This window comes from Amblyomma mixtum, chromosome 7 (genome assembly GCF_055824585.1).
Source record: "Amblyomma mixtum isolate Tamu chromosome 7, ASM5582458v1, whole genome shotgun sequence".
NCBI classification, from domain to species: Eukaryota; Metazoa; Arthropoda; class Arachnida; order Ixodida; family Ixodidae; genus Amblyomma; species Amblyomma mixtum.
This window is the reverse complement of record NC_143018.1, coordinates 23,814,250-23,839,391: the sequence shown is the minus strand read 5'-3', so window position 1 is coordinate 23,839,391 and position 25,142 is coordinate 23,814,250. Positions and strand designations below refer to the sequence as shown.

Sequence of the window (25,142 nt, the reverse complement as noted above, 5' to 3'; positions counted from 1 at the left end):
TCAGGTATCCCAGGGAGATAATAGTGATGACAATTTGTAATCACTAATGGAAAAATAACAACTTGAAAAGATGCTGACATGAGAACACCTGCATTAGTGTAATAGCAAGAAATCTTGTCAAAACAACTCGAAGAGAAAAAAATGCATTCACTGGCTTTCTTGTGAACCTACAGAAACACTGGAATAAGTTTATTGCCTGTGCAAGAGTACTACTTCAACTGTGGTATAGAAGCTATTAGGTCACATGATGAACCTTTACATTTCGTGACCTCAGTCTTGAAACTTAACAAACAACAGTTGCAAATAATTTAAAAACCAGTGCGTTCAAGTACGGATCCCTTGTGAGTGGATATGCGTGAGCCTACATAACTGTCATGATTGTCAAGACATGATCGTCTAGTCCATCTGGCACTGTGGTGCTGTTTTTTTTTTTTAATATTATATGAAACAAACTTTCCTGATCGTCTCTTTTTTGCAGATAGGCACAGTGGCCAAACCTTTTTGTGAAGAGAATTCCACTGCACCAAAGGTCAGTATGTAACCAAACGTAACTGCGACAAGGTTGGTTTCTAGTTACGATGATAAAAATTAAAGATACACATTCTTCTTTTTTTAGGCTACACACATATGTGCAATTTGCGCTCTATGGCCAACCTGCAGTGAACCTTACCTTCACACTCTCAACATGAAGTTATCTGCCAAATTTCCTAATATGTGTGTAAAATTACACTGAACACCAAGAATGACTTTGAAAATAAGAAACACGTTTGAATAGGCTCGATAAAGTTGCTGCAAGGACTCAGCTTGCTCGTTGAAATCCACAACCACTGTAAGGCACGAAGGCCATGGTAGGTGGCAGCTAACATACCGGTCCACCATCTGTTGGATTTCGTTCATCTTGTTCAGCATGCACTTTGGATCGTTGGGCGACACCATGATCACTTTGCCGTCTGGATAGATGCCGACTTCACGCTGGTTCTTCCAGCCCTGCATTAGCAACAACAGCAGCAAACTAAAAATGCCCTATTGTAGCACCCGGGATGCAGCAAAATTTTTCCACAACTTAATATAAAGGTGAAACATTCCCTGTATTAAAAGCTATATAAATAAGTGCAATATTTAGCAAAGGGTAGCACGAAGACGACTATAATGTGAGGATTGCTTTTGCCAGCCCAGAAGAGGAAAGGTCGACTTAATAATTTAGTAACACTGATTCAATTTTAACATAGGGGCTGACTTCTCAGTTCCACTATTGGCAAAGAAACTTGCATTACATTCGAGTGAACAAAAAATAATAGCAACTTCAAATACATCTAATCAGTTGGCACTCTCAACGCTGAACAGTGGGTTATACTGTTCATGCAACAGGATAAAAGCCAGAACTGAATGCAAAGGAAGTATTACCTGTGGAGTTAAGTGGCTGCCGATAATGACAACACAACGGCAGCAGTAATAAATTTAACTAAAACTACAAACCTCAAGCAATGGGAGCATAGCTCATCATGCACACAATGGCCCAGCAAACTTTGCTTGTGCTGCTAACCTTTGTCAACCTTTTAATGCATAATGAACCCCATAAACATTCTAATGGACAAAATACCTTGCACTACTATGAAACAGGCATTATGCAAATAGAAGCTCTCACCGGAAACTTGATAACAGCCAGGAATGAATTATGATGCTTTGCATGCAACTTCTCATCCTCAGCGTCTCCAAGAGTATACACCATGCCACAGGTGGAACATGTCGTGTGTCCAAACTTCTTCTGTCCAGCATCAATAATTAGCTGATTAGGGTCCAAAGACGCCGCCACAAACTTCTTTCTTGGTACCTCGATGGGCGACATGGGTATCTGGCGCAGTTCCGTCCTCGCGTGTTTAGAAGCGGGTGTCGAAAAAATTGGGTAAAGAGTCTTGCTGCGAGGGCTGCCAGACCTGCTCGGAGGTGGAGTGTTGGACTGCTCTAAAGGCTCCTTTTCCCCGTCTCTGCCGTGCAGTACATTAGTGCATAAAGCTTTCAGCAGGAGGGGATGGTCCACACCAAGTCCCTCGTGCAATCCAGAGGTGCAAGCACTGCTGTCACGTGAGGATTCAGTTATCGCAGACTCTACCAGATCTGGTTCCACCCTCTTGGGTTTCGAGGGTGACTGCTTCCGACCCGTGACGACAGCAGTTGGCAAGTTTTCCTTTTCAAAGCGAGTGCTGTCTTCTTTGGTGTCGCTGGCAGGCAATCTACCCCGTCGCTTGCACGCTGCTGAAGCCTGAGTCTCAGACCCCTTCTCAATCCAGACTTCCCACTTTTCACAGGGTTTACTCGCTGTGTGGTCATTTTCGTTTCTGACTCCACTCTGCTTGTCTTTCGCGGACTCCTCTTCTGGCACATCACAAACATCCTGCTCAGACAAAGAGAGGTTGGAGCTTTGAGTGGGTTCACTTCCTGCCCGTGCCTTGAATGGCACAGTCATTGCCAGCTTCCTTTTAATAGCTACTTTTGGTTCCTTCATGGTTGTGACCGCTGGCTTGAACTCAAGTTTGAATTTGCCATTCCATGAGACAGCCGTGGCGGGCATCGCTTTGCTGGCGCTGTATACCGGAGTTCGTAGCCCAGACGAGAAGAACTTGCGCGCTTTTTTCGCTGGAGGCTCCAACTCTGGTTCTACGGAGGTCGCTACGCATAAGCTCGGACTTTTCTCCGACAGCGGGATGACCCATGACTTTTTCTCTGGAAGCGATGCCGCCTTGGACGGGTCTGGTTTCGTTTTGGCCCGTACTTCGGTGAGTTTATTTGACGGGCAGGAGGCATTCCGCTTTCGCTTCTTCTGAGCGACCTCCTTCTTGGCGCCGGCCTGACGTCCCGCCGCAACTTTAGAAGCGTACTTGCTTGGTGTCCGAGCATTTTTATCCTCGACTGGTGCTGGCGACGGATCGTTTCCGATGGCTCGCAAGCGCTTTCGCTCAAGCGGGGTCAGGTATTTGGTGGACGGGTAGAAACCGCTCGGCCTCACGCCCTCAGAAGACATTCGGCAGGCCTGTGTAGAGAACATGGCGTCAGTACCGTTGTAAAAAGCAACATAACGATGAACGTAATGCATTGCGAGCGTGAAAAACGGAGCGCGCTACCGATACGAAAGCGTCACGGTAGGAACAGGAGGAAAAAGTCGCTAAAAGAAGCTTAGTACAGAAACAGTGAAGCAAATGAATACTGACTGCATTAATACAGCTCAATTTTATCTGAAACTGGACGAAGGACACTGTTTACGACTGTGGCTGCGCGCTGAGGTCGCAGGTTCATTCCCTTTTCAGCAATTGTGTCCTCTATTCTGACACTAACAAAAGCTTACCGTTAAGAATCCGAAGATGCGAAGCAATCAGGGAAACACAAGCGCGCTGGCGACAAAGGTTCTCACGGAGAAAGATAGCTTATGCTGGCACAAATATAACAACTCTTCATCATTCTCAGTTGCTCTAAGTACACACTGTACACTATCCTCAGTCACGGCACAGTGCTAGAGCACTGCAGAGGTGGCCGAGGAAACGCCGTTTCAGTAGCGTCAGTTTACGCGCCGAACGAACTTTTTCAGAGTTGTCTGCCAAGGCAGCGGCCAAGGCTAACTCGCTAACTTTATGCGAGCCGACTCACATGAGTAAATGAACTGCCTTCTTTTTTGTTTGTGCGGTTCAACCCATCCGGGTCCTCCCTAGGTTTGACTCCGCCCCTTAGAAATCCCTGTCCCTAGGGGTAATTCTCTTCCCCTGTCTACATTTGTTTGTGTTTTTTGTCTAGCTGAAATAATATTTTTTTTTACTATATTTACAAACAATGCATTTCAGAACAATGCTTATTACTTTTATAGAAGCTTTTTACAGTTTTTTTTTTCATGTAAATTGAATTTGGGCTTTTATTTGTGCATGATCACGTGACTTCATTGTTTTGCACACTTCGATATTCTAACGGTCCTCTCGTGTCCGTTGTGCGAGCGTCTTCGCTGGTCTTTTAGGCTGTGCAATTGCTGTAGGGCTGATTGCACTGTTTTATTACCTCTTTCTGTCGCAGCTCCGTTGAGCTTTCTTTTGGCCGTTGCCATATTCATAGTTCCTAGTTGTTAGCGCAGTTGCGCGTTCTCTGTTTCACGCTGTTTTATAACCGCTTTGTTCAGTAGCAGCTCTGTTGCGCTTTCTTTTGGCCGTTGCCGTATTCTGTGTTGCGCTGGGTGCGCACTTTTCTAATTGTTAGCGCCGTTGCGCATTCTTTATTTGGCAATATAAATTGTGTTTGTGTCTGTCGATGAGGTGCCCTTGTAGGAATGGAGGGACCAAGTGCACCACCCGCCGAGTCACCTGCACCACCCGCCGAACCACCCGCCGAGCCATCTGCACCACCCGCCGAACCACCCGCCGAGCCACCTGCACCACCCGCCGAGTCTGAACCTGCGCCTGATAAGTATCTGTGCCCAGTGTGCCAAGCTGAGTTTGCTTTTGAGAGTTCTCAAAGGAGGCATTTGCGAAAACAGCATCCCGAAGCTATAAGCTCTCTTTGTTTCGCGAAAGGCTCCTATTCTTGTGACCAGTGTACTAATGTAAACTTTGCCCGCCGTGGCGAATTGTTGCAGCACCACGAGCAGAACCATGGGTTCGTGTCGAGACTAAGTACGCTTCAGTTTTCTTCCTATTCAGGTGAGGAAGATGCACGCGTTCTTGGCGTTCTTTTTTTTGTGCATGCACGAATAAATGTTAGCTTGCGTAGACCGCTCGCGTAGTGTTCTGCGGAGGAAAAGGGAGCGAAATTTTGACAGCGCTTCCAGGTACTTACATGAACGACAGAGGTCAGTGCATTGCGAATTGCTGGGTAAAGCAAGGAATAAGCACAGCAAGCGCAGGACGACTCCTGGTTAATGCTATTTGCAGGCACAGCAGAAGCACAGGATGCGTAAAAAAAAAATATCGTGAGAAATGCATACAAATAAGAAGCATTATGCGCCTCATTGCTTCTGCTTATCTGTTGTTTATAGCTCTCTCCTCTGTAATTTTAATGCGCAATGTGGAGCAACAGTTTACCTCTTCTTTCTGTTTCGGCAAACGTGCAGTATTCGAGGGTGAGAACTTGGACACAATGGAGCTACAAGCTTGCACGTTCTTGCTTAGAACTGGCGAAATGATTATCTTTTCTTTCTGTGAACAGTTCACGTAAACTGTATTATTCACTAAGAAGTCATCAGTGCTGTCTCTGTGCTCTCAATAAAGGAGCATGGCTCCTTTCTGCATGATATTTATATTGCATGTGCAGGGTACTAGTGCAAATACAAAACTAATTTTAATGCGCAAACCTTGCTTGCCTCATTGAGCGAAAACTCGTTTGTGTGTGTGTGTTAACATTCAATGGTACCTGTAAAACATGGCATTCTCATGCAACCTGGCAGGTAGCACTTAAATTAATGATTGGCTGCGGGAGCAACCTACGAGGCAGGTGGCCCACCTACGTCACACGACCTTGTGGCGTCCTCAAACCCACCCATTGCAAACTGTCCAGTGGGAAAGGTCCCAGCTAAATGAAAGACTGGTATTTGGGAAGAGCAACGTGGGTCATATAGAGCTGCCGCTGGGGAGCACCTGCCATTGCAGGGCAGAGGCGTATGGCTTATCCGCTGCACCACTGCAACAGGAGGGGTATGAGGACTGTCAGGGATATAAGAATCTAAAATAGATAATGACCTTTTGCATATACGGGAATTAATCCACATGCTATCGCGTCATACCCTTCTGGTGGAGTTTGTTTCCCCTCCGATTTTTTGTACTGTAATTTGAAATGTCTTCGTGTGCAGCCATTGTTAAAATTCCTTATTGTCTACAGTATTGTGACCGTCAACACAGCATTTCCTAGCCTGGGGTAGCCCGCAGTTGTGTCATTGCAATAGTCCCTGACTTCAACACCTGTATTTGTGGGGCTTGCTTCGCTTCCATCAAGTACTGGTTCAACTGCTTGTAAAAAGGGTCTGCACCGGTCATGAACACGGTGTAAAAATAGTTTCGGTGTTGACATTGGCTGTCTGCCACTGCGGAGAGCGCGCATAGATCATGTTTGCCCTCTAGTATATGCGCACACTGGCGCGGGGGCTCAGCGCAGTGGTGGCCATTCACTTGCAGAGTGGCGGACGCAGGTGAACGGTTTGCACGGCTTTCGGTCCCATTTTAGGCTTTGTTTTTCGGTGTTTTGCACTGCAAGAGTGCATCACAAGGTGTGGACGTTTAGGTTCATGCCTTCGATGTTGTCGTAGGCACTGTGCGCGAACAAAGTTTGGTAGAACTAGCTTTTGTGTTGCGGTTTGGGACCAGCTGCAGTGATTGTGCAAACCCACGTGGTGGTGTGGGCTCACACCTTGGACGGCTGTTGCGGCCTATGTACATGGCAGCAGAAGCTGACCATACGTGATTATACTCCAAGTGCAGATCGGACTACCAGAGTTGTCCAGACCAAGTGTCGCTCTTTAAAGCTGCGTTTGAGCCCGATCGCCTAGAACTTTGGTTCTAGGCGAGGATAGGAAATAAATATCCCATCTGCCCTGAACAGGTAGGATAATTCGATCCGGTGACCACATCTGCGCAAAGCATTTTCCCGAGCTTACACTATAAAATCGTACTATGCCAAGTTTAATGGCAAGGCAATTTTAAATGCACCCAAGAAACCGATCCTTTTGGCTGATGCTGTGCCCAGTATTTTTCCCAGATGTCCCAGTCTGACAAAAGAGGCAAGTTCAAGAAAGCCTCCTAGATTGGATTGTTAAAACGTTTATTTGGGGCCTGCAGTAGAGCGCACGCGCGCTTCGGACGGGGCCTATGTCATCCTCTGGGCACCGGCCGCGCGGCCTGGGTCCCCGCTCGCCGTTGCCGGCTCGCTGGGTCCCTGCTGGGCCAGCGCCTCGATGACCTGCTGGACGGCCCAAAGTTGTTCCTCTTGTTTGTCGCTCCCTGCGGCTGCTTCCAGTCGTGGCGGGATCCTCCCAGACTTAGCTTCTTCCTGGTACTTGCTGCAATTCCACAGAATGTGTGCGAAGCCGGCCGTCTCCGTTCGGCAGACTCTGCATTTGTCTGTCGGGTGCGTCTCAGGATACATTCTGTGCAACAGCGACAGGCTGGGGAATGAGCCCGTCTGTAGCTGTCTGAATAAAACGGCTTGCTCTCGACTGAGCCCCAAGCAAGAGGGTGGAAGGGTTCTGCGAGCTAGGCGAAACGCCTTGGTTATTTTGTTGTATTCGGTCATTCGGTCCTTGGTGCTGAACCACAGCGGCCAGTCGACCAAGGTGCGGTCCGTTAGCGCGCGCGCCTCGGCGTGTGCCGTCTCGTTGTGGTTGGCGTTGCGGTCTGACGCCTTGCCCGCGTGCGCCGGGAACCACTTGATTCTCACTTGTTTGCTGCCATCGTCGTTCTTGGTTTCCTGCAGTATGCGCACCGCTTCCTTCGCTATCCTGCCTTTGGCATAATTTCTCACCGCCTGCCTCGAGTCGCATAGCACCGTGTGGCAGTCGCGGTCGGCGATGGCCACCTCCTCCGCTTGCTCTGCCTTGGGGCATCTCGTGCTGGTGGTCGTGCTAACGGTGCCTGTGTCGTCGACGACGACTGTCGTGAAGCCGTGTATCTTGGCGTACTCAGCCGCGTCAACGTAGCGTGCGTGTGTGTCGGCCGCGTGCTGGTCTATCAGCGCCTTGGCTCTCGCTGCTCTCCTCCCTTTATTATACTCCGGGTGCATGTTGTTCGGTACCGAGTCCACTCTGATGTTGCGCCTGATCTCATCGGGGACGGGGAGCTGCGTCTGCTCCCTGCCTTGATATCCAATTCCCAGGTTGTCCAGGATTTTCCGGCCGGCCTTGGTCATAGACAGTCTTTCGAGTTGTGCGGCGCGTTGGGCCTCCGCTATCTCCTCTAGCGTGTTGTGCACCCCCAGCTGCAGGAGGCGTTTGGTGCTCATTGTTTCGAACAGTCCCATTGCCGTCTTGTAAGCTCTATCTTGTTTCTCTCGGTCTTCTTCCACTTGTGGTAGGCCGCCACGTACGCTACGTGACAATGACGAACGAGTAGATCAGTCTGATGAGGCTCTCTCTCGTCATTCCGCTTTTCTTGTTCGTGAGTCGTTTGAGTAGTCTCGTGGCGTTCGCCGCTTTCGCAATGAGTCGGGTGACGGTCTCGCCGTTTCTGCCATGCGTCTCGATCGTCATTCCCAACACTCTGATCTTGTTGACTCTTGGGATCGCGTTTCCCTCTCTGGTCTTGACTTTGATTGCCTCGTACTCTCTCGGGCTGCTCTTTGGTTTGCGGGACCTTTGCCGGGCGGGTCTTGATGGGCGGGTAGATGAGGAGCTCCGGCTTACTCGGCGAGCATCGGAGCCCCGTTCCGTCGAGTTGGTCTTCGATCGCATCAATGGCCACCTGTAGAGTGGATTCGATCTGGGCATCGCTACCTTCTTCCACCCACAGCGTTATGTCGGCGGCGTATATCGTATTTCGGACTTCCTTGATGTTCCTGAGCCTTTCGGCCACTCCTATCATCACGAGATTGAAAAGCACCGGCGAGATGACCGATCCCTGAGGTGTGCCTGTGCTTCCCAGCTTCTTTTCCTGTGCTTGGAGGTCCCCCCGCTCTGAGCTTGGCCGTTCTGTCCGTGAGGAAGTCTTTGATGTAATTGTATGATTTCTCTCCCATGTTGTTTCGAGACTTGGGATAGGATCGCCGAGTGCTTCATCTTGTCGAAGGTGTTCTGCAGGTCGAGTCCCAGTATTGCTTTGTTGTCGCCGGTGTTGCCGTCGATGATCTGGTGCTTGAGTTGTATCATGGCGTCTTGGGTACTTAGATGCTGCCTGAAGCCAATGATTGTTTCCGGGTAGAGATCTTCTTTCTCGAGGTATTCTTGCCACCTGTTGAGCAGGACATGTTCCAACACCTTGCCCACGCAAGATGTGAGCGATATGGGTCGGAGGTTATCCGTGTCGGATAGCTTGCCCGGCTTGGGGATCAGGATGATCTTGGCCTTCTTCCACTGCGTCGGCAGCGTTCCCGTTTTCCAGCATTTGTTGTAATAGCTCGCGAGGCTTTCTCTGGATTTGTCGTCGAGGTTCTTAAGCGCCTTTTTGGTGATGCGGTCCAGCCCGGCCGCCGACCTGCTGTTGAGGTCCTGCAGTGCCGTGCGATCTTCTTCTACGTCTATATCTCTGTCGAGACGGGCCTTGGGCAGCCCCCCGTGGCACTCTGTGGGTGTAGTTGTCAGGTATCTGTCGCTGATGCGTTTCGCCACCTCATCAGCGCCGTGTTTAGTGACTTCTCGATGGATGAGTTTCGCCAGTCGGTCCCTTTGGTGTGACTTAGTCTTGGTTTCGTCGCGCAGATGCTTCAGCAAGTTCCATGTTTTCCTCTTTTGCATCTGGCCATCGGCGGCGTTGCATATCTCGTTCCACTGTTGCGCACATAGCGTGCGACAGTGGTCCTCGATTGCTCTGTTGAGTTCTGAGACTTTCTTTCGTAGCCTACGATTAAGGCGTTGTTTCCATCTGTTGAGAATGGACTGCTTGGCTTCGATGAGGTGGGCCACTCGGCTATCCATTCTGTTCGTTTCGAGGTCTGTTTCTATGTCCTTGGTTGAGTTTCGAACGTCTTGGAGGATCTTGTTGGTCCACGTGTCGATGTTGTCGATTTCGATCTCTTCCGCCTCCTGATTTCTGTTATCTCTGAAAGCGGTCCAATCGATCCACGTATGTTTCCTGACGTTGGTACTGCTCTGCTCCGGTATGACGATTTCCACGATCATGTGGTCGTTGCCGAGGTACACCCCCGTGTTCCTCCACGTGATCGTAATCGGTTCGTTGTTCTTGACAAACGTGAGGTCTGGGCTGGTATCTCGGGACAGAGTTGCCAATTCTCGTTGGGTAAGCCGGGTCGGTTATGAGGGTATAGCCGAGTTCTGCCACGTCTTGGGATAGGTTTCTGCCTTTCGCATTGCTCTTGACGTAGCCCCACGCCGGATCCATCGCATTAAAGTCGCCGCATGCGATCAGCGTGCTCTGGCCGGCCGTCGTGCTTGCCTTGTGAAGAATGGCTTTCAACTTCTGCAGTCTCTGCGATGGGTTACTGTAGATGTTCAAAATGAAGATGCTGTTTTTTCTTTGCTTGGTCGGTATGAGTTCAGTGAGCATGTGTTCGATCCTGACGTTGCTTAGCCGGTGTTCGACGAAGGTGTGTCCCTTCCTGACCAGGGTGCACAGGCCTCTGCCGTCGGGCGGGCCCGCGTGCACCCTGTAGCCGGGGAGGGATGGCTTGTCCGTTAGTGTTTCTTGGAGCAGGAGCACGTCGGGCTTGCGCGCCGCGTGCTCGATGTGTTGCTGGACGACTGCCCTCTTCTTGACGAAGCCGCGGCAGTTCCACTGCCACACTGTTATGCCTGTGGAGTTGGAGGCCATGATTGTCCTGTTCGGAATTCTCCGAGTTGCTGCGCTTGGTTGACTTTGCTGCTGTACTGGCATGAACAATGGGTTGCTTAGTGTTAGTTGCACACTGCTTTCCAGATTGCTGAGTCTATTGACGTTCTCCGTTTGGAAGGCTTCGATGGCTTCCTTCATCGATTTGATCAGATCCTCGAGGCTGTTGAGTTTGGCCTCGACGTTGTTGTTGCTGCTGTCTGTGCTGCAGTTGCTCATGTTGTTCTTGGTCTTGCGCGATTCGACGGCCCTCTTCTTCGTTGGCGGCTCCTTGTCTGCGCCGGCCGTAGTTTCTTCGGCCTTGTTGTTGCCGCTCGGGCTGGATCTTTGCTGTATGACGTTGCGGAGGGCGTTGCGGATCTCCGCGATTTCCTTGGTGAGGTTGTTGATGGTGGCTCGCAGGGTCGCGTTCTCCTTTTTCAGGGCCTCGTTGATCTCTCGTTCCTTGGTTGAAGCGTTGTCTTCTGTTTCGGCGTTGTCGCTCGGATTGGTCTTCATACCTCGTGCGGCGTTGACCGAACAGACTCTCTCGCGTGACGGTGATCTTTGGGTTTTCGTTTTTCGCGCGTCTCTGCTCTGGCTCCTGCAGCTGCTATTTCTCGACTGCGCACGGTTTCTTGATGGCGTTCTTGACTTACGGGCAGCTGGCTTGTCGAGTGACGGGAAAACGCTCTCCGATGGCAGCTGGTGGCTGACCTTTCGGCGCTCCCACTGACGCTTGCGAACGACGTAGGGAACCTTGTACCTGGCTTTACATTCTGTGTCGGCGGTCGGGTGAGCGCCGCCGCAAAGTTTGCATTTGGGGGTACATTTGTGGTCTTCCTTGGGGTTCGCTTGGCCGCAGCCCCTGCAGATCCGGTTGGTTGGCGTCGGGCACACGTCCTTGCGATGCCCGACCCGACCACACTGGTGGCAGACATCGACTTGCTTTCTGTACAGGTGGCATGGTATGAGCGTGACACCATATCGGACAAAGTTTGGTACCTTTGGTCCTCTGAAGGCTACTATGGTCGTGGTCGTGTTGCCACCTAGAAAACGAAATGCCACCTAGCCTCCTAGAAAACGACAGTCTGCGAGACTGTGGTGAAGCCTGCCTGACGCTGGCCGTCCACTGACGTCCCTGATCCCCACTTGTAAATAAACCCGTTCCCGTCGTCACAACTTCGTGACAATATTTTAGGAGTCAGTATAGTTATTATATATGCTCTCAGCATTCGTGTGGATGGATGGGAAAAACTTTGCAGTGAATGCATTTCCTTAACGAGCTCGGAAGGATCGCACGGCATCGTCCTCGCTGCTGCTTCACCCATTCATGCAGTCCCAGCAAGTATAACACGAAGTTGCCCAAAATTATTTGGTGTCAACAGCAGTTTCAATCCTTCGGTGCCTTGCTGCACTTAATAAAGCGCACATACTACATGCCGCGGCACCAAACGATTGCTGAGCACCTGCATTATAGCTGCCGCAGCTCGGCGACTAGACAAGCCTCCATCGTATGGTGCCACCTGCCTGCGTTCGATTGAAGCGCAAGGAGCAGCGAACAAGGTCTGGCCGCTCCGCCGGGCGCAGTGTCAGCACCTTAATATATTCTTACACGTTGGTCACGGAAATCAAGATGTCGGTAGTCATTGGATGACTGACTCAGCAAGCACTTCTAGAGTAGATCCAGTACGGCTGCCAACTTCAATAATGTTAGATTGTTTTCTTCGTTGTCTGTCTAAGGGCATTGTAGTTCAGAAATGGGGGGAAAATCACGTTTCACCCAATCTTTCAGGAGCATATTCGAGGTGTAAATATTTTAATAAGGTAAAGTCCGGTTTCACCCAAACACGAAAAACCCTATGTGTACAGGGTGGCCAGTTTTTCTAGCACCATCTCCCCTCTGACCTTCCCAGCATATATGGACCTGATCATCACCAGCTGATTTCCTCCTTTGCATTGCTCCTGAGGCTTCCTTCACTTCCTCTTTCTTTACTGGCGGGATGTCAGTGCTGTGCACTACTGCCTTTCATTATTGTCCTGATTCCATTGGCTACTATATAGTAGAACTCTGTGCCTACTTTGGAAATGACACTGCCCTCTCTCTCTTAATGAATACATCTGTTTTTTCTCTCTGCCTAGTTTCCTCTTCACCGGTTTTAGGCTATCTCCATTCTTGAGAACTTGCTCGATTCTCTTGTTGTGACATGCTTGTTGATGCAGGGTGCTTTAATACCTGGTGTTGGGCAAGACTGTGGTCTATTGGTGGCCGATGCATGACAGCGTGAGCGCTGCATCGTCGTCTTCCAGCTCAGCCATGTGCCACCTGGCAATACTGTAGTCTAATACAACTCAAGTCTGGAGCGAAGCTTCGCCCACATTCAGGACCTTTGCAAAGAATTCTTCCACCACTAAAAGTAATCTGTTAAAACTTTTCTTCTCACCTAAAGAAAAAGCCGCTTACAAGAGAAACAATTATATGCTCTAGAATTTCGATCCCTGGCTTGTTTGCTGTACTCATATAGTAAAAAGTTCCACTTTTTACTACTGGGATTGGCCAGTAGAGTCGCGGATCGTGGCCCACTGCTAGCAGCTGCTTTTTTTTTTTACATTTTGTCAGACTGTATGTGGCATTATTTCCCCTTCCGAAAAAGAGAAGCATTGTTGTGATGCCGACAGCCTCGCGGTAAACGTAAGTTTAATACCGAAAATAAACGTTGGGGGGGGGGGGGGGGGGTTAGCAGAGCATTCCAGCTGAAGCACGTTACGACTTCCACATGTTTGCCATTACCGTGTATACAGTGATGTGATAGCTGCGCCAATTGCGCCGATGTGCGCCAAAAGGCAAAACCTGCTACATCCTGCTACATTTTTGTTATTCTGCGCCAAAGCTGCGCCAAACGCATATTTTCACATTCAAACGCGTATTCTAGTCATTTTTAAATAAAAGTTCCAGTGAATTCCTTGTTGTCCATTTATAACTGCTGTCCTATAGGGGCTTGGCGGCTATAACACAGGGCTGATCTATACTTGGTCGCATAAAAGATTACATGACACTGAAGTTCTAAAATTAGTTATTTGGGCCAACATATGATGTTTCACAATTGCCTCTAATTTAATTAAATTATTGCCAAAACCACGATCTGATTATGAGGCACGCCGTAGTGGGGGACTCCAGAAATGGACCACCAGGGGTTCTTTAATATGCACCTAAATCTGAGTACACGGGTGTTTTTGCATTTTGCTCGCATCGAAATGCCCGTAACATCCTATTGAACAGCACCTTTTTGTTCCCAAAGGTTTCCTCCTTATTTTACTATTTTACTTCTCACAAAGTCAATTTTTTCACTTGGCAATGAGCCTTGAGCTGCTCCAAAAGCTTCTTTCCCTGCTCCAAAATTCCCTTTTGGCTGCTCCAAAAAGCTGCTCCAAAATGGCTTCAGCCAATCACATCACTGTGTATAGAACGGTTTAAGCCGTACACAACGCGCACAATGTCTGAGCTGTCTGCATCGCAGTTGCACTGCATTGTCTGGAAGCATTTCATAGTCGACATCGTTAACGCACTGTAACATTCTCTAAGGGCCAAAATAGCGGCATAGCAGTTCCTCAGACAAGCCTTGGCAGCTGACAGGAGTCCATGTCGAGATTTGGTCACCGGGTTTGTTGTCAACCTGGCAGTGGCGAAAGTTGCGCTTAAACTTCGCATTACCGCCAATTGCAACCGTCTGTAAATTTTTTGCCAGTGAGTGCCCGGATGTGCGCCCACCGAATTGTGCACACGTGTGCATACACATGCTTAAGCGCCCACATGCATGGACACACGCGCGTGCATGTACACACACACACACACACACCACGGAAATTTTTGAGAAAGGAGACTAAACTGCTAACGCAGTAACGAAACCACCTACAATGCTTTAACCGTAAGTGGGAATCGAGCCAGTGGCGGCGGGTGCAACAGAGAAGCTTCTTTTACTGATGCCGTAGGCTACTCGGCCATCTTCAAAGATTCTTTTTATTGTTGCCGCATGGAATATCGGGAACCTCCCTGACCTTGTCTTGCTTTACTTGATTGGGTCGAATTCCGCGACCTCGGCACACGGCCTCATGCCACTATCACTTCCTTGCTCTGCCCGCACATAAAAATTCCTGAAGGTGCACACGTCAAGAAAGGGCGATCAGTCAGGAGGTTGAACTTTCGCAGCATAAACGTTCGGAGCTAAAATGAGAACTGTTCTGTGAACAGTGACCTCGCCGAAAGTGGCGATTGTGCGTGTTTATCAAGCATAGAGCTTCTTCACACGCTAAGCAGTCTTATTAGCAGGAAATGTTCACACGGAATTCTGGTGTCCTTCATTACTGGCACAAATCTTACAGTGTAAGGCATGACCTCAGTGTCCTTTTTAAGAGACTGCTGAAGTGAGCTATGTCTGAAACGAACATAGCGCCACAAATAATTTCGTTGTTCAATAGTTCCTCCTTGCTTGCAGATGTAGCAATTCACTGATCATGGCACAAACGTCCGCTTGGCTCGATGGCATGTCCTAATACGTAAAGTCGACGTTTGAGGTCTAAGAAAGGTTTTTGGGGCCTATTGAATGTACATCCTCTGAACTTGTCTTACTTAATATAAGGCCGTCAGCAAAGGCTAGGTAAGGCTGCACATAGAGGAAGTAATAACCGATCAGAACCTTTGTCAGCTGCCTTCTGGAGAAGCCGTACAGGTTCTAAGGAAAAGCGAATATTTAGGAAATCGAGTGTGTCAGCACAAAATTCCCTCGCGACTGTACATAAAAGACAGATGAGCATTTAGTCACGTAATAATTATTAGCACAGCTGCCAGGAAGCGGTGGCTTTTTGGGTTTCGAAAAGTAAGTCATGAAACAGGTTAGTGGACAAAAACTGCACGAAAGACTCACCATACTGTATCAAGGTAGCATGAAATTCTGTCCACGCATGGGCTCCCTTTGAAAGCGACCCAGAAAAGTAACAAAGATTCTATTTAACGAATTTACGATCGTCCCCTTGCAATGCACCAATTGCAACATCTTCACAGTGCAACGTCGCATCTAAGACGTTGCAAGTTTGTGTCCGTACAGACACGAAGAGCCCCCAACCAATGCAAGCCTGCTTTTTTATCATATTCTTTTCGTCAGAGCAAGAGACGAAGACGACATCAGCATAGGACAAAATCTTAATTTTACACTGTACTAGCGACAAGCCACGATTAGCTGTGTTTTTGAAGAAACTGAGCTATAGGTGGTCGAGATAATGCGAGTTACAAAGGCGATGTAGAGCAGGTGATGAAAATAAAATATTTTTGGTAAACTCTCAAGATGTATGCTGCAGGTGTGCCAGAGTGGGTGGGGGGGGGGGGGGGGGTTGTGACTGGCAAGCCGCTTTTGGGGTGACAGAAAGATGTCTTGGCTTTATATACCTGCAAATACAAGGCAACTTCCGCTCATAGTGGGCGCATGCAGTGGTCCTGACGGCGCCCGCGTAAGCATTTTGGGCTGGAGAAATTCCCGATTGACACGAGCTTCAAGAGAGACCTATTACTCGCCTGACGGGGACTTCGAAACTGCTGAAACTGAAAGGTTTTGTAGATGAATAATCCATCACCTTTTCTTTTTATGTAACTCATCAGATAGTCTAATATACATAGCTGGTGTACACTAATTCTGAGTTCATTTGATTTCGCGGCTCTTGTGTAAATTTAAGTCTTTTTGCCGCGAACAGTAAAACATCTCGCAGTGAGCAAATTTTGCAGTGTTGTTTTATATGCTGATATCACAAAGAAAAGTAAACAGCAAAACAAGGTTAAATAAAAACCTACGTTCAGAATTTTTTATAGCCTGAACCCGTTTGAACCGGTTCGACGCTATCCGGAGCGGTTCGAACCGGAACGAAATGTCGCTCCGGAGCCGAACCCGGAAGTGAACTGAACCCAAAAAAATTCCGGTTCGGCACCCTGGGCGGAATTATCTGGTGAAGCGCTGCATAGGCTTCCTTCTGTGCTCCTATATTTGGCAGCAACGGCGTGGCTACGACGGTCAACTAGGTTGACTTATAAAATGAAACCAAGAAAGCACGAGGTATACAGGTCTGCAGTCTCAACGTTTGGGGCGATACAGCATACCCGATCGCTAAGTCCAAGAAGAAGGACGGCGGGATGCAAGACTCGAGGCAGCTTTCTCACATGACGAACCTTTGTGATGTGCCTGCTCTTGTCCAGCCACTTCAGTGCGGAGAACGCCGAACACTACTGGACACTGAAGCCATGCAGTTACTTTGAGTCATGCAAATGCTATCTTCACCAGTAATGTGTGAGGAAATGCTTTTTTATTCGCTTGGCTTTAAGAGAGGTGCGCAGGCGAATGGATAGAAGTTTACGTCGAGCTACAACGAAGTTACGTTTGCTCTGCAGAGCTAAATATTTTAAGTCATTGCAGGCCTTATTCTGCTTGATAACTGGTTTTCGGTCCGGTATTAGCTGTTTTCGCCAGGTTCTGATTGACCAGCAATAGTAAAAGTCAGGTAATATGAAAAATAACTGCATGATTTTGCCGATACCTTAGCGACGTTTTATCCCTTTCTAGGATAGGTGGTGAAAAAAATGTACATGTTGAAGCTCGTGGAAGCGAAAAATAGAGAAAAAACTACTCAAACGCTCAAGCGTGGCATACCCAAGGCACACGGTACCGGCTTTTGCCTACACAACGAAAGCCACTGCTGACTCCAGCAACGCCGCATCTCCGTGACGTCACAGCCTGACGCTTGTCTATAGCTTGCATTAGGTTGCTAGCCTTGTGGAATATATGGCAGCCATGCCTCACAAAACTGTATTGAATCGCTTTTAAAGGGCAAGGTAGATTAAAGTAGTAAATATTGGAGCAGTTACAGTGCGTCATCCATGAAGTGTTAGCAGAACTTGGGGCAGGTGGGCCTCATGCACTAAGAGTGATTTACCCTTGAGCGATCACATTTGAGAAGTCTATAGCTAGTCCATGTTGCTCTGATGGCTGCCTTACATCTTGAAACACTTCAGTTAAATTGTTGGAAACATAGCAAAACAAGTTTGACCATTGTGTAATATGTCTCCATTAAATATGTGCATTTGTATTTTTGTTTGTAGATTTTGCAGCATGGAAGGAAATGGAAGAAATGAAGGAGCAAGTCCAATTCACAGCCACTACTGGACCAAAGCGTTTGCCCTCAGGAGCAACGAAGAGGTACCTGTTTTGCCACAGGTCAGGAATGGAGGTGAAAACTGGAAAAGGAAAGCGGCAGCCAAAGTTAGTGGGCAGTGTGAAGTGCAACAAGCACTGCTTTGCAACTATGGCTGTCACGCAAGAAGGTGAGAAAGTAAGTGTTGAGTATCAGGCGGAGCACTACGGCCATGAGAAAAGTGTGAAGCATCAGCGCTTGACATCCACTCAGAAGAATGCCATAGCAGCAAAACTGAGCCTAGGAGTTCCTAGTAAAAGGATTTTGCTAGATGCACATGCAACTGGTGGAGATGAATTGAATGTGCTCCACACTTTGGACAGGCACGATGTTTATAATATAAGGCGAAAGTTCCATATTGGAAATGAGGAGCAGAAAGACTCAGATGAGTTTGTCAGCATGAGTATGTGGATTAATGAGCTCGAAGAAACCTCAGTTTTGCTCTATGCTGATAGAGAGTTGCTTACGGAGCAAGGCATAGGGAAGTTTAAAATGGCTCTCATGAACAGCACTCAGAAGGAATTCCTGCTCGAATATGGTAGGAAGAGTGTTTGTATTGATTCCACCCATGGAACGAATTCGCACGGTCTTCATCTGACAACACTGCTAGTAATTGGCGAAGACTGGTCAGGCATTCCATGCGCGTACCTTCTTTCAAAAAGTACCACAGAAGAAACTATGGCTGCTTTTTTTCAGGCAGTCAAGGAGAGACTTGGTGAGGCACTTTGCACTGAGCTCTTCATGTCAGACGATGCGCCAGCATATTACAATGCTTGGGCAAGGGTAATGGGGAGCCCCCAGAAACGCTTGCTCTGTACTTGGCATGTCAAGCGTAATTGGAACTTGAATATCAGTAAAGTTAGTGGGAGACAAAATCAGAAACTTGTCAAGGAAACTTTGCACACTTTGATGGTTTGCGAAAGCGTAACAGAATTTGAGGGTGTCCTTGAGAAATTTCTGGCGTCAAAGTCTGTGGAGGAGCTCAGAGCCTTCATTGAGTACTTTGAGAGGGTGTATGCAAAGCGGCCAGAGCAGTGGGCACTCTGCTATAGAGAACGCAGCGGTCTCACAACTAATAACCATTTGGAGAGCTTACATAATGAGCTCAAGACGTTCTACATGGACAGGAAGCAGTGCCAGAGGTTAGACAAGCTGTTGATTACTTTGCGGAGGTTGACTAATGAGCGGCTCCTGAAGCAGCTTGCTTCTGAGGTGAGGCCCAGGGCAGACCACCGCACAGCTGATAACTTCAAGAAGCACTGTGCAGGTCTCACGATATCGAAATCCAGCGTTAGCAGAGCACCTCAGGATGGTGGCTGGCTTGTGAAGTCTGAATCTTTGCAGCAACATCAGTACACAGTTTTCAAGGGGAGCGCAACATGCACAGGTTGCAGGAAGAGCTGTCATGAATGCCGAATTTGTATCCACATGTTCCATTGTACATGCGCTGACTTCAGGAACAGCTTGAATTTGTGCAAGCATATTCATGCTGTTGCGCAGTGGGAACTAGAACAAAATTCTGGGTTTCAGTGCCCACCTCATGAAGATGAAGCTCTTCCCTCAACTTCTGCGCAGAGTAGTTCATTCCCACTGGATGAGCCTCAGGCGCTTCTTGCTAGCATTCAGGCCGATTCTAACCCTCAGTCACTAAGTTCGTTAATGGAAGACAGTCGCACTCAGGCTATAGCTCTTGTACAGGACCTCATGAACATAGGGCACGACTTGGCTGATCCATCACTGGCACTAGTAGTCAATAAGAATCTTCATAGTGCTAGGCAAGCTGCAAAGCAAATGTTAGACAAGCAGCCATCACTACTGAAACACACTGCTAGTAAGAAAAACCTGGAGAAGCAGCCAGATTATTGGCCCAGAAAGCCCCGCACCTCTGCATCTGCTGCGTCTACGCGCTTTCCTGCACCTACGGTTTTGCAGCAGCACTACTTAAAACATATGCTTCTGAATGATGCGGAGGTTCCCGTCATTCATACCGATAGCGACCATGAATTTTAGTGTTTGGTGCAGTTATCGCACAGGGTGCAGGAAATGTAGTCCATTGCTTCTCCTCTTGGCTGCCCTTATTAAGTGTACTGTAGAGTGCTGCTTGGAATTGTGCTCAGTGTCAGGTAGTGGTGTGGTATGGTATGGTGTAGCGTAGCATGGATGGTGCGTGAGTGAGAGGGACCTCCATTACTGATCCTGTAGGTTGCCCTTGTTAAGTGTTATGCATAGTGGTGGTCTCCTCTAGATGTCAGTAGTGTGTGTGTGCCTAAACTAGTCATCTCTGATCTGTAGAGTGCTGCTTGGAATAGACCTTTCCACAAATTGCAGTGCCGCGCCATCCCCTAGCGGATCCGTGCAAAGCATGATGGGAGAAAGCAGTGATTGCCTCCCGCGTCGGCTGCTGTCAAGCGTGTTGCTGTGTTGTGCCGGCGTGTTCAGGCGTTGTGCGTCTTCTCGTGCGCATTGTTGGTTGCCTCTTAGCAAAATGTTGCAGCGCACTGCTGCGGTGGTTATTTATTAGTCTGTCTAAGGGAGTGCTTGAAGATAGTATTACAGCAATGAACATCTACCGCGTCAGCATGAAATTTCTCAGGAGTGCGCCGATGAGCCAAGTGCACTCATACTGTTTACATCGTTGCGTACGAACAGCTAGTGTTCGTTTTCATGGCATAAAACGCAACCGGCGCTTTAGTTCTATTAAACAACCTGTTTTCTTTTTTACCGGCCGTGCTTGTTTACGCAGTGCGATAATGTGTGGGAAGCGATGATGTGATCGCACGCCCGAGAAACACTTGACAGCGGACTGTTGACATCGCGCAGGATGGGCGCTTCTCGCTTCTTGTCCCGGCTTTCTCCGACGTGACCAGTACTTTATTTTAAACTACTTCATCCAGAAGTATGTTTGACGACCGTTCTCTTTAATTGAAACGGCCTAACTTGTTATCCACAAGCTAGCGACGGCGACGACTGCTGCTGGCTGTAAAGCACGGCGTGGCAGTTTTGGTCACACCGGCGTTTCCCGTTCATCTTATGCGTGCCCTGCGATGTAAGCAATAGTTGATTTCAGGTCACTGTTGCCAAAACTACACTCAGTGACCATTTTCATTCGCTAAAGCTTGTGATTCGCTCTTAACAACCGCCGCAATCACAGATCCAACCCTGCGGACCCGCTAGGCTTAGTCGTCGCGGAAGAGAGTCGTCCTCGACGGAAATTAATTTGGCAAGCGCTTGTCGCTGGGGGCTGTTAAGGTGTGCACATGTGAAATATAGCCGTTCTTTTCACTCATTTAGAAGCGCGAACATATTCACATCGCCGCCTCATCACTGTGCTTTTGCTCAGCCGCCGACAAGGCTGACCGTCCGCCGATCGGATTCGTCGATGTCGTTGGCCTGGAAAACTTGTCCCACTGCAATCATATCATAGTAAACTAGATATTTCACTATAATAACATGCTGCTGTTGAGCGTGATATATATAGCGTCGTCGGACTAGTGTGACCGTCGTCGTACACTGAAAATGAGCTGAGGCTTTCGAATGAGTTTGGAAAGTGTCATGTAGCACCGCGTGCGTCCGTCGAGTCCGAATGTCATTCCAATTCTCGAATGTAATTCTACTCGGATGTCATTCGAAAGTTCCCGTGTAGCACAGGAGCGCGGCGCTCCGTTTTCCCAGAGTGCCTTGCGCGGCCGCTTGGTGGCGCTGCAGAATTTGTGAAAAGGTCCATTGCGCTCAGTGTCGGGTAGCGGTGTAGCATGGATGGTGCGTGAGTGAGAGGCGCCTCCATGCTGCTCCTGTGTAGGCTGCCCTTGATAAGTGTTCTGCGGCGTAGTCTGTTATGCATAGTGGTGGTCTGCTCTGGATGCTGGTAGTGTGTGCGTGCCTAAACTAGTCATCTCTAGGTCTGTAGAGCCGCTGCTTGGAATTGCGCTCAGTGTCGGGTAGCGGTGTAGCATGGATGGTGCGTGAGTGAGAGGCGCCTCCATGCTGCTCCTGTGTAGGCTGCCCTTGATAAGTGTTCTGCGGCGTAGTCTGTTATGCATAGTGGTGGTCTGCTCTGGATGCTGGTAGTGTGTGCGTGCCTAAACTAGTCATCTCTAGGTCCGTAGAGCCGCTGCTTGGAATTGCGCTCAGTGTCGGGTAGCGGTGTAGCATGGATGGTGCGTGAGTGAGAGGCGCCTCCATGCTGCTCCTGTGTAGGCTGCCCTTGATAAGTGTTCTGCGGCGTAGTCTGTTATGCATAGTGGTGGTCTGCTCTGGATGCTGGTAGTGTGTGCGTGCCTAAACTAGTCATCTCTAGGTCTGTAGAGCCGCTGCTTGGAATTGCGCTCAGTGTCGGGTAGCGGTGTAGCATGGATGGTGCGTGAGTGAGAGGCGCCTCCATGCTGCTCCTGTGTAGGCTGCCCTTGATAAGTGTTCTGCGGCGTAGTCTGTTATGCATAGTGGTGGTCTGCTCTGGATGCTGGTAGTGTGTGCGTGCCTAAACTAGTCATCTCTAGGTCTGTAGAGCCGCTGCTTGGAATTGCGCTCAGTGTCGGGTAGCGGTGTAGCATGGATGGTGCGTGAGTGAGAGGCGCCTCCATGCTGCTCCTGTGTAGGCTGCCCTTGATAAGTGTTCTGCGGCATAGTCTGTTATGCATAGTGGTGGTCTGCTCTGGATGCTGGTAGTGTGTGCGTGCCTAAACTAGTCATCTCTAGGTCTGTAGAGCCGCTGCTTGGAATTGCGCTCAGTGTCGGGTAGCGGTGTAGCATGGATGGTGCGTGAGTGAGAGGCGCCTCCATGCTGCTCCTGTGTAGGCTGCCCTTGATAAGTGTTCTGCGGCGTAGTCTGTTATGCATAGTGGTGGTCTGCTCTGGATGCTGGTAGTGTGTGCGTGCCTAAACTAGTCATCTCTAGGTCTGTAGAGCCGCTGCTTGGAATTGCGCTCAGTGTCGGGTAGCGGTGTAGCATGGATGGTGCGTGAGTGAGAGGCGCCTCCATGCTGCTCCTGTGTAGGCTGCCCTTGATAAGTGTTCTGCGGCGTAGTCTGTTATGCATAGTGGTGGTCTGCTCTGGATGCTGGTAGTGTGTGCGTGCCTAAACTAGTCATCTCTAGGTCCGTAGAGCCGCTGCTTGGAATTGCGCTCAGTGTCGGGTAGCGGTGTAGCATGGATGGTGCGTGAGTGAGAGGCGCCTCCATGCTGCTCCTGTGTAGGCTGCCCTTGATAAGTGTTCTGCGGCGTAGTCTGTTATGCATAGTGGTGGTCTGCTCTGGATGCTGGTAGTGTGTGCGTGCCTAAACTAGTCATCTCTAGGTCTGTAGAGCCGCTGCTTGGAATTGCGCTCAGTGTCGGGTAGCGGTGTAGCATGGATGGTGCGTGAGTGAGAGGCGCCTCCATGCTGCTCCTGTGTAGGCTGCCCTTGATAAGTGTTCTGCGGCATAGTCTGTTATGCATAGTGGTGGTCTGCTCTGGATGCTGGTAGTGTGTGCGTGCCTAAACTAGTCATCTCTAGGTCTGTAGAGCCGCTGCTTGGAATTGCGCTCAGTGTCGGGTAGCGGTGTAGCATGGATGGTGCGTGAGTGAGAGGCGCCTCCATGCTGCTCCTGTGTAGGCTGCCCTTGATAAGTGTTCTGCGGCGTAGTCTGTTATGCATAGTGGTGGTCTGCTCTGGATGCTGGTAGTGTGTGCGTGCCTAAACTAGTCATCTCTAGGTCTGTAGAGCCGCTGCTTGGAATTGCGCTCAGTGTCGGGTAGCGGTGTAGCATGGATGGTGCGTGAGTGAGAGGCGCCTCCATGCTGCTCCTGTGTAGGCTGCCCTTGATAAGTGTTCTGCGGCGTAGTCTGTTATGCATAGTGGTGGTCTGCTCTGGATGCTGGTAGTGTGTGCGTGCCTAAACTAGTCATCTCTAGGTCTGTAGAGCCGCTGCTTGGAATTGCGCTCAGTGTCGGGTAGCGGTGTAGCATGGATGGTGCGTGAGTGAGAGGCGCCTCCATGCTGCTCCTGTGTAGGCTGCCCTTGATAAGTGTTCTGCGGCGTAGTCTGTTATGCATAGTGGTGGTCTGCTCTGGATGCTGGTAGTGTGTGCGTGCCTAAACTAGTCATCTCTAGGTCCGTAGAGCCGCTGCTTGGAATTGCGCTCAGTGTCGGGTAGCGGTGTAGCATGGATGGTGCGTGAGTGAGAGGCGCCTCCATGCTGCTCCTGTGTAGGCTGCCCTTGATAAGTGTTCTGCGGCGTAGTCTGTTATGCATAGTGGTGGTCTGCTCTGGATGCTGGTAGTGTGTGCGTGCCTAAACTAGTCATCTCTAGGTCTGTAGAGCCGCTGCTTGGAATTGCGCTCAGTGTCGGGTAGCGGTGTAGCATGGATGGTGCGTGAGTGAGAGGCGCCTCCATGCTGCTCCCGTGTAGGCTGCCCTTGATAAGTGTTCTGCGGCGTAGTCTGTTATGCATAGTGGTGGTCTGCTCTGGATGCTGGTAGTGTGTGCGTGCCTAAACTAGTCATCTCTAGGTCTGTAGAGCCGCTGCTTGGAATTGCGCTCAGTGTCGGGTAGCGGTGTAGCATGGATGGTGCGTGAGTGAGAGGCGCCTCCATGCTGCTCCTGTGTAGGCTGCCCTTGATAAGTGTTCTGCGGCGTAGTCTGTTCTGCATAGTGGTGGTCTGCTCTGGATGCTGGTAGTGTGTGCGTGCCTAAACTAGTCATCTCTAGGTCTGTAGAGCCGCTGCTTGGAATTGCGCTCAGTGTCGGGTAGCAGTGTAGCATGGATGTATGCTGCTCGAACAGTCGTCTCGAGGTCTTGCTGTGCCATGTACCTGGATAAGTGCTGTGCCTGGCACAACCAGATGCAGCATTTGTGTGCCTTTGATTTCAGCAGGTACTACAAGTATACAAGTATTTTAGAGGCCTTACTGAACGCAAATGAGGTGTGTCCGTACCTTTCTGTGTGGCGGGGTATGATCATTGCTGTTCAGTTATTCTCGAAAGTGATGTGCTTTTTTTATACCAGGAGTCCGGCACACTTCTGAGGGGCGTGCTGTCCACCTGGCTGCAGATAGTAGGACATGCCCAGACATGTATCCTTTGTCCAATGGTGAGTTTGGGAACCAACATCTTATGTAGAACAAAGACTGGTTAAGCCAAACCAGCACACATTTTTCTCTCGGCAGAACCTGCCTGCTAGAGAGCGCGTATCCCAGGTGGCGGATAGGGATGCTCCTATCACAGTCAGGCCCTGCTCCTCTGCAATTTGTCCAGTCACTTGCAAGACGCTGTTAGCAGGAAAAACTGTGAAAAAACTTTGATTCATTATGCCTGCATTAATTCCCCATGACTGGCAGAGGAGCAGTTGAGGCTAGGTGTGGTAAGAGTGGTGCTTGCACCCGCGGACCAACAGGTGTTGATTTCAGCAGGATCCCGCCTACTTACCAAGCATGCACCAGGAGGAATCTGCAAATACATCTATGCAAGACAATAAACTGTTTTCGAACTGCTATGCTAAG

The 25,142-nt window shown here is 49.3% G+C and overlaps 2 protein-coding genes across 4 annotated transcripts in view; one reads left to right on the top strand and one right to left on the bottom strand.

Moving 5' to 3' along the window:
• LOC149335294 (uncharacterized) overlaps nucleotides 1-25,142 on the bottom strand; it is a 34,924-nt gene that overhangs the window by 7,074 nt on the left and 2,708 nt on the right. Inside the window, exons 1-3 of one of the 2 annotated variants that reach the window (XM_089551966.1) lie at nucleotides 3,341-3,473; nucleotides 1,646-3,028; nucleotides 869-987 (exon numbers count right to left, since the gene is read on the bottom strand). In XM_089551966.1, the coding sequence (XP_089408092.1) occupies nucleotides 869-987; nucleotides 1,646-3,019 (1,493 nt within the window). In that variant the 5' untranslated portion in view covers nucleotides 3,020-3,028; nucleotides 3,341-3,473. Of the gene's footprint in view, nucleotides 1-868; nucleotides 988-1,645; nucleotides 3,029-3,340; nucleotides 3,474-25,142 lie in introns of those variants that run through there. The other variant, XM_089551965.1, reaches the window with a different exon arrangement.
• On the top strand, nucleotides 3,723-25,135 carry LOC149335295 (uncharacterized). Of its 2 annotated transcripts, none has more exons than XM_089551963.1 (3): nucleotides 3,723-4,337; nucleotides 4,428-4,673; nucleotides 17,575-21,603. In XM_089551963.1, the coding sequence occupies exons 1-3, from the start codon at nucleotides 4,304-4,306 to the stop codon at nucleotides 19,674-19,676; spliced, it is 2,382 nt and encodes a 793-aa protein (XP_089408089.1). In that variant the 5' UTR covers nucleotides 3,723-4,303; the 3' UTR covers nucleotides 19,677-21,603. The 2 variants fall into 2 exon arrangements, with proteins under 2 accessions (XP_089408089.1, XP_089408090.1); XM_089551964.1 differs by adding an exon at nucleotides 24,650-25,135 and having other exon boundaries at nucleotides 3,825-4,673; nucleotides 17,575-17,804.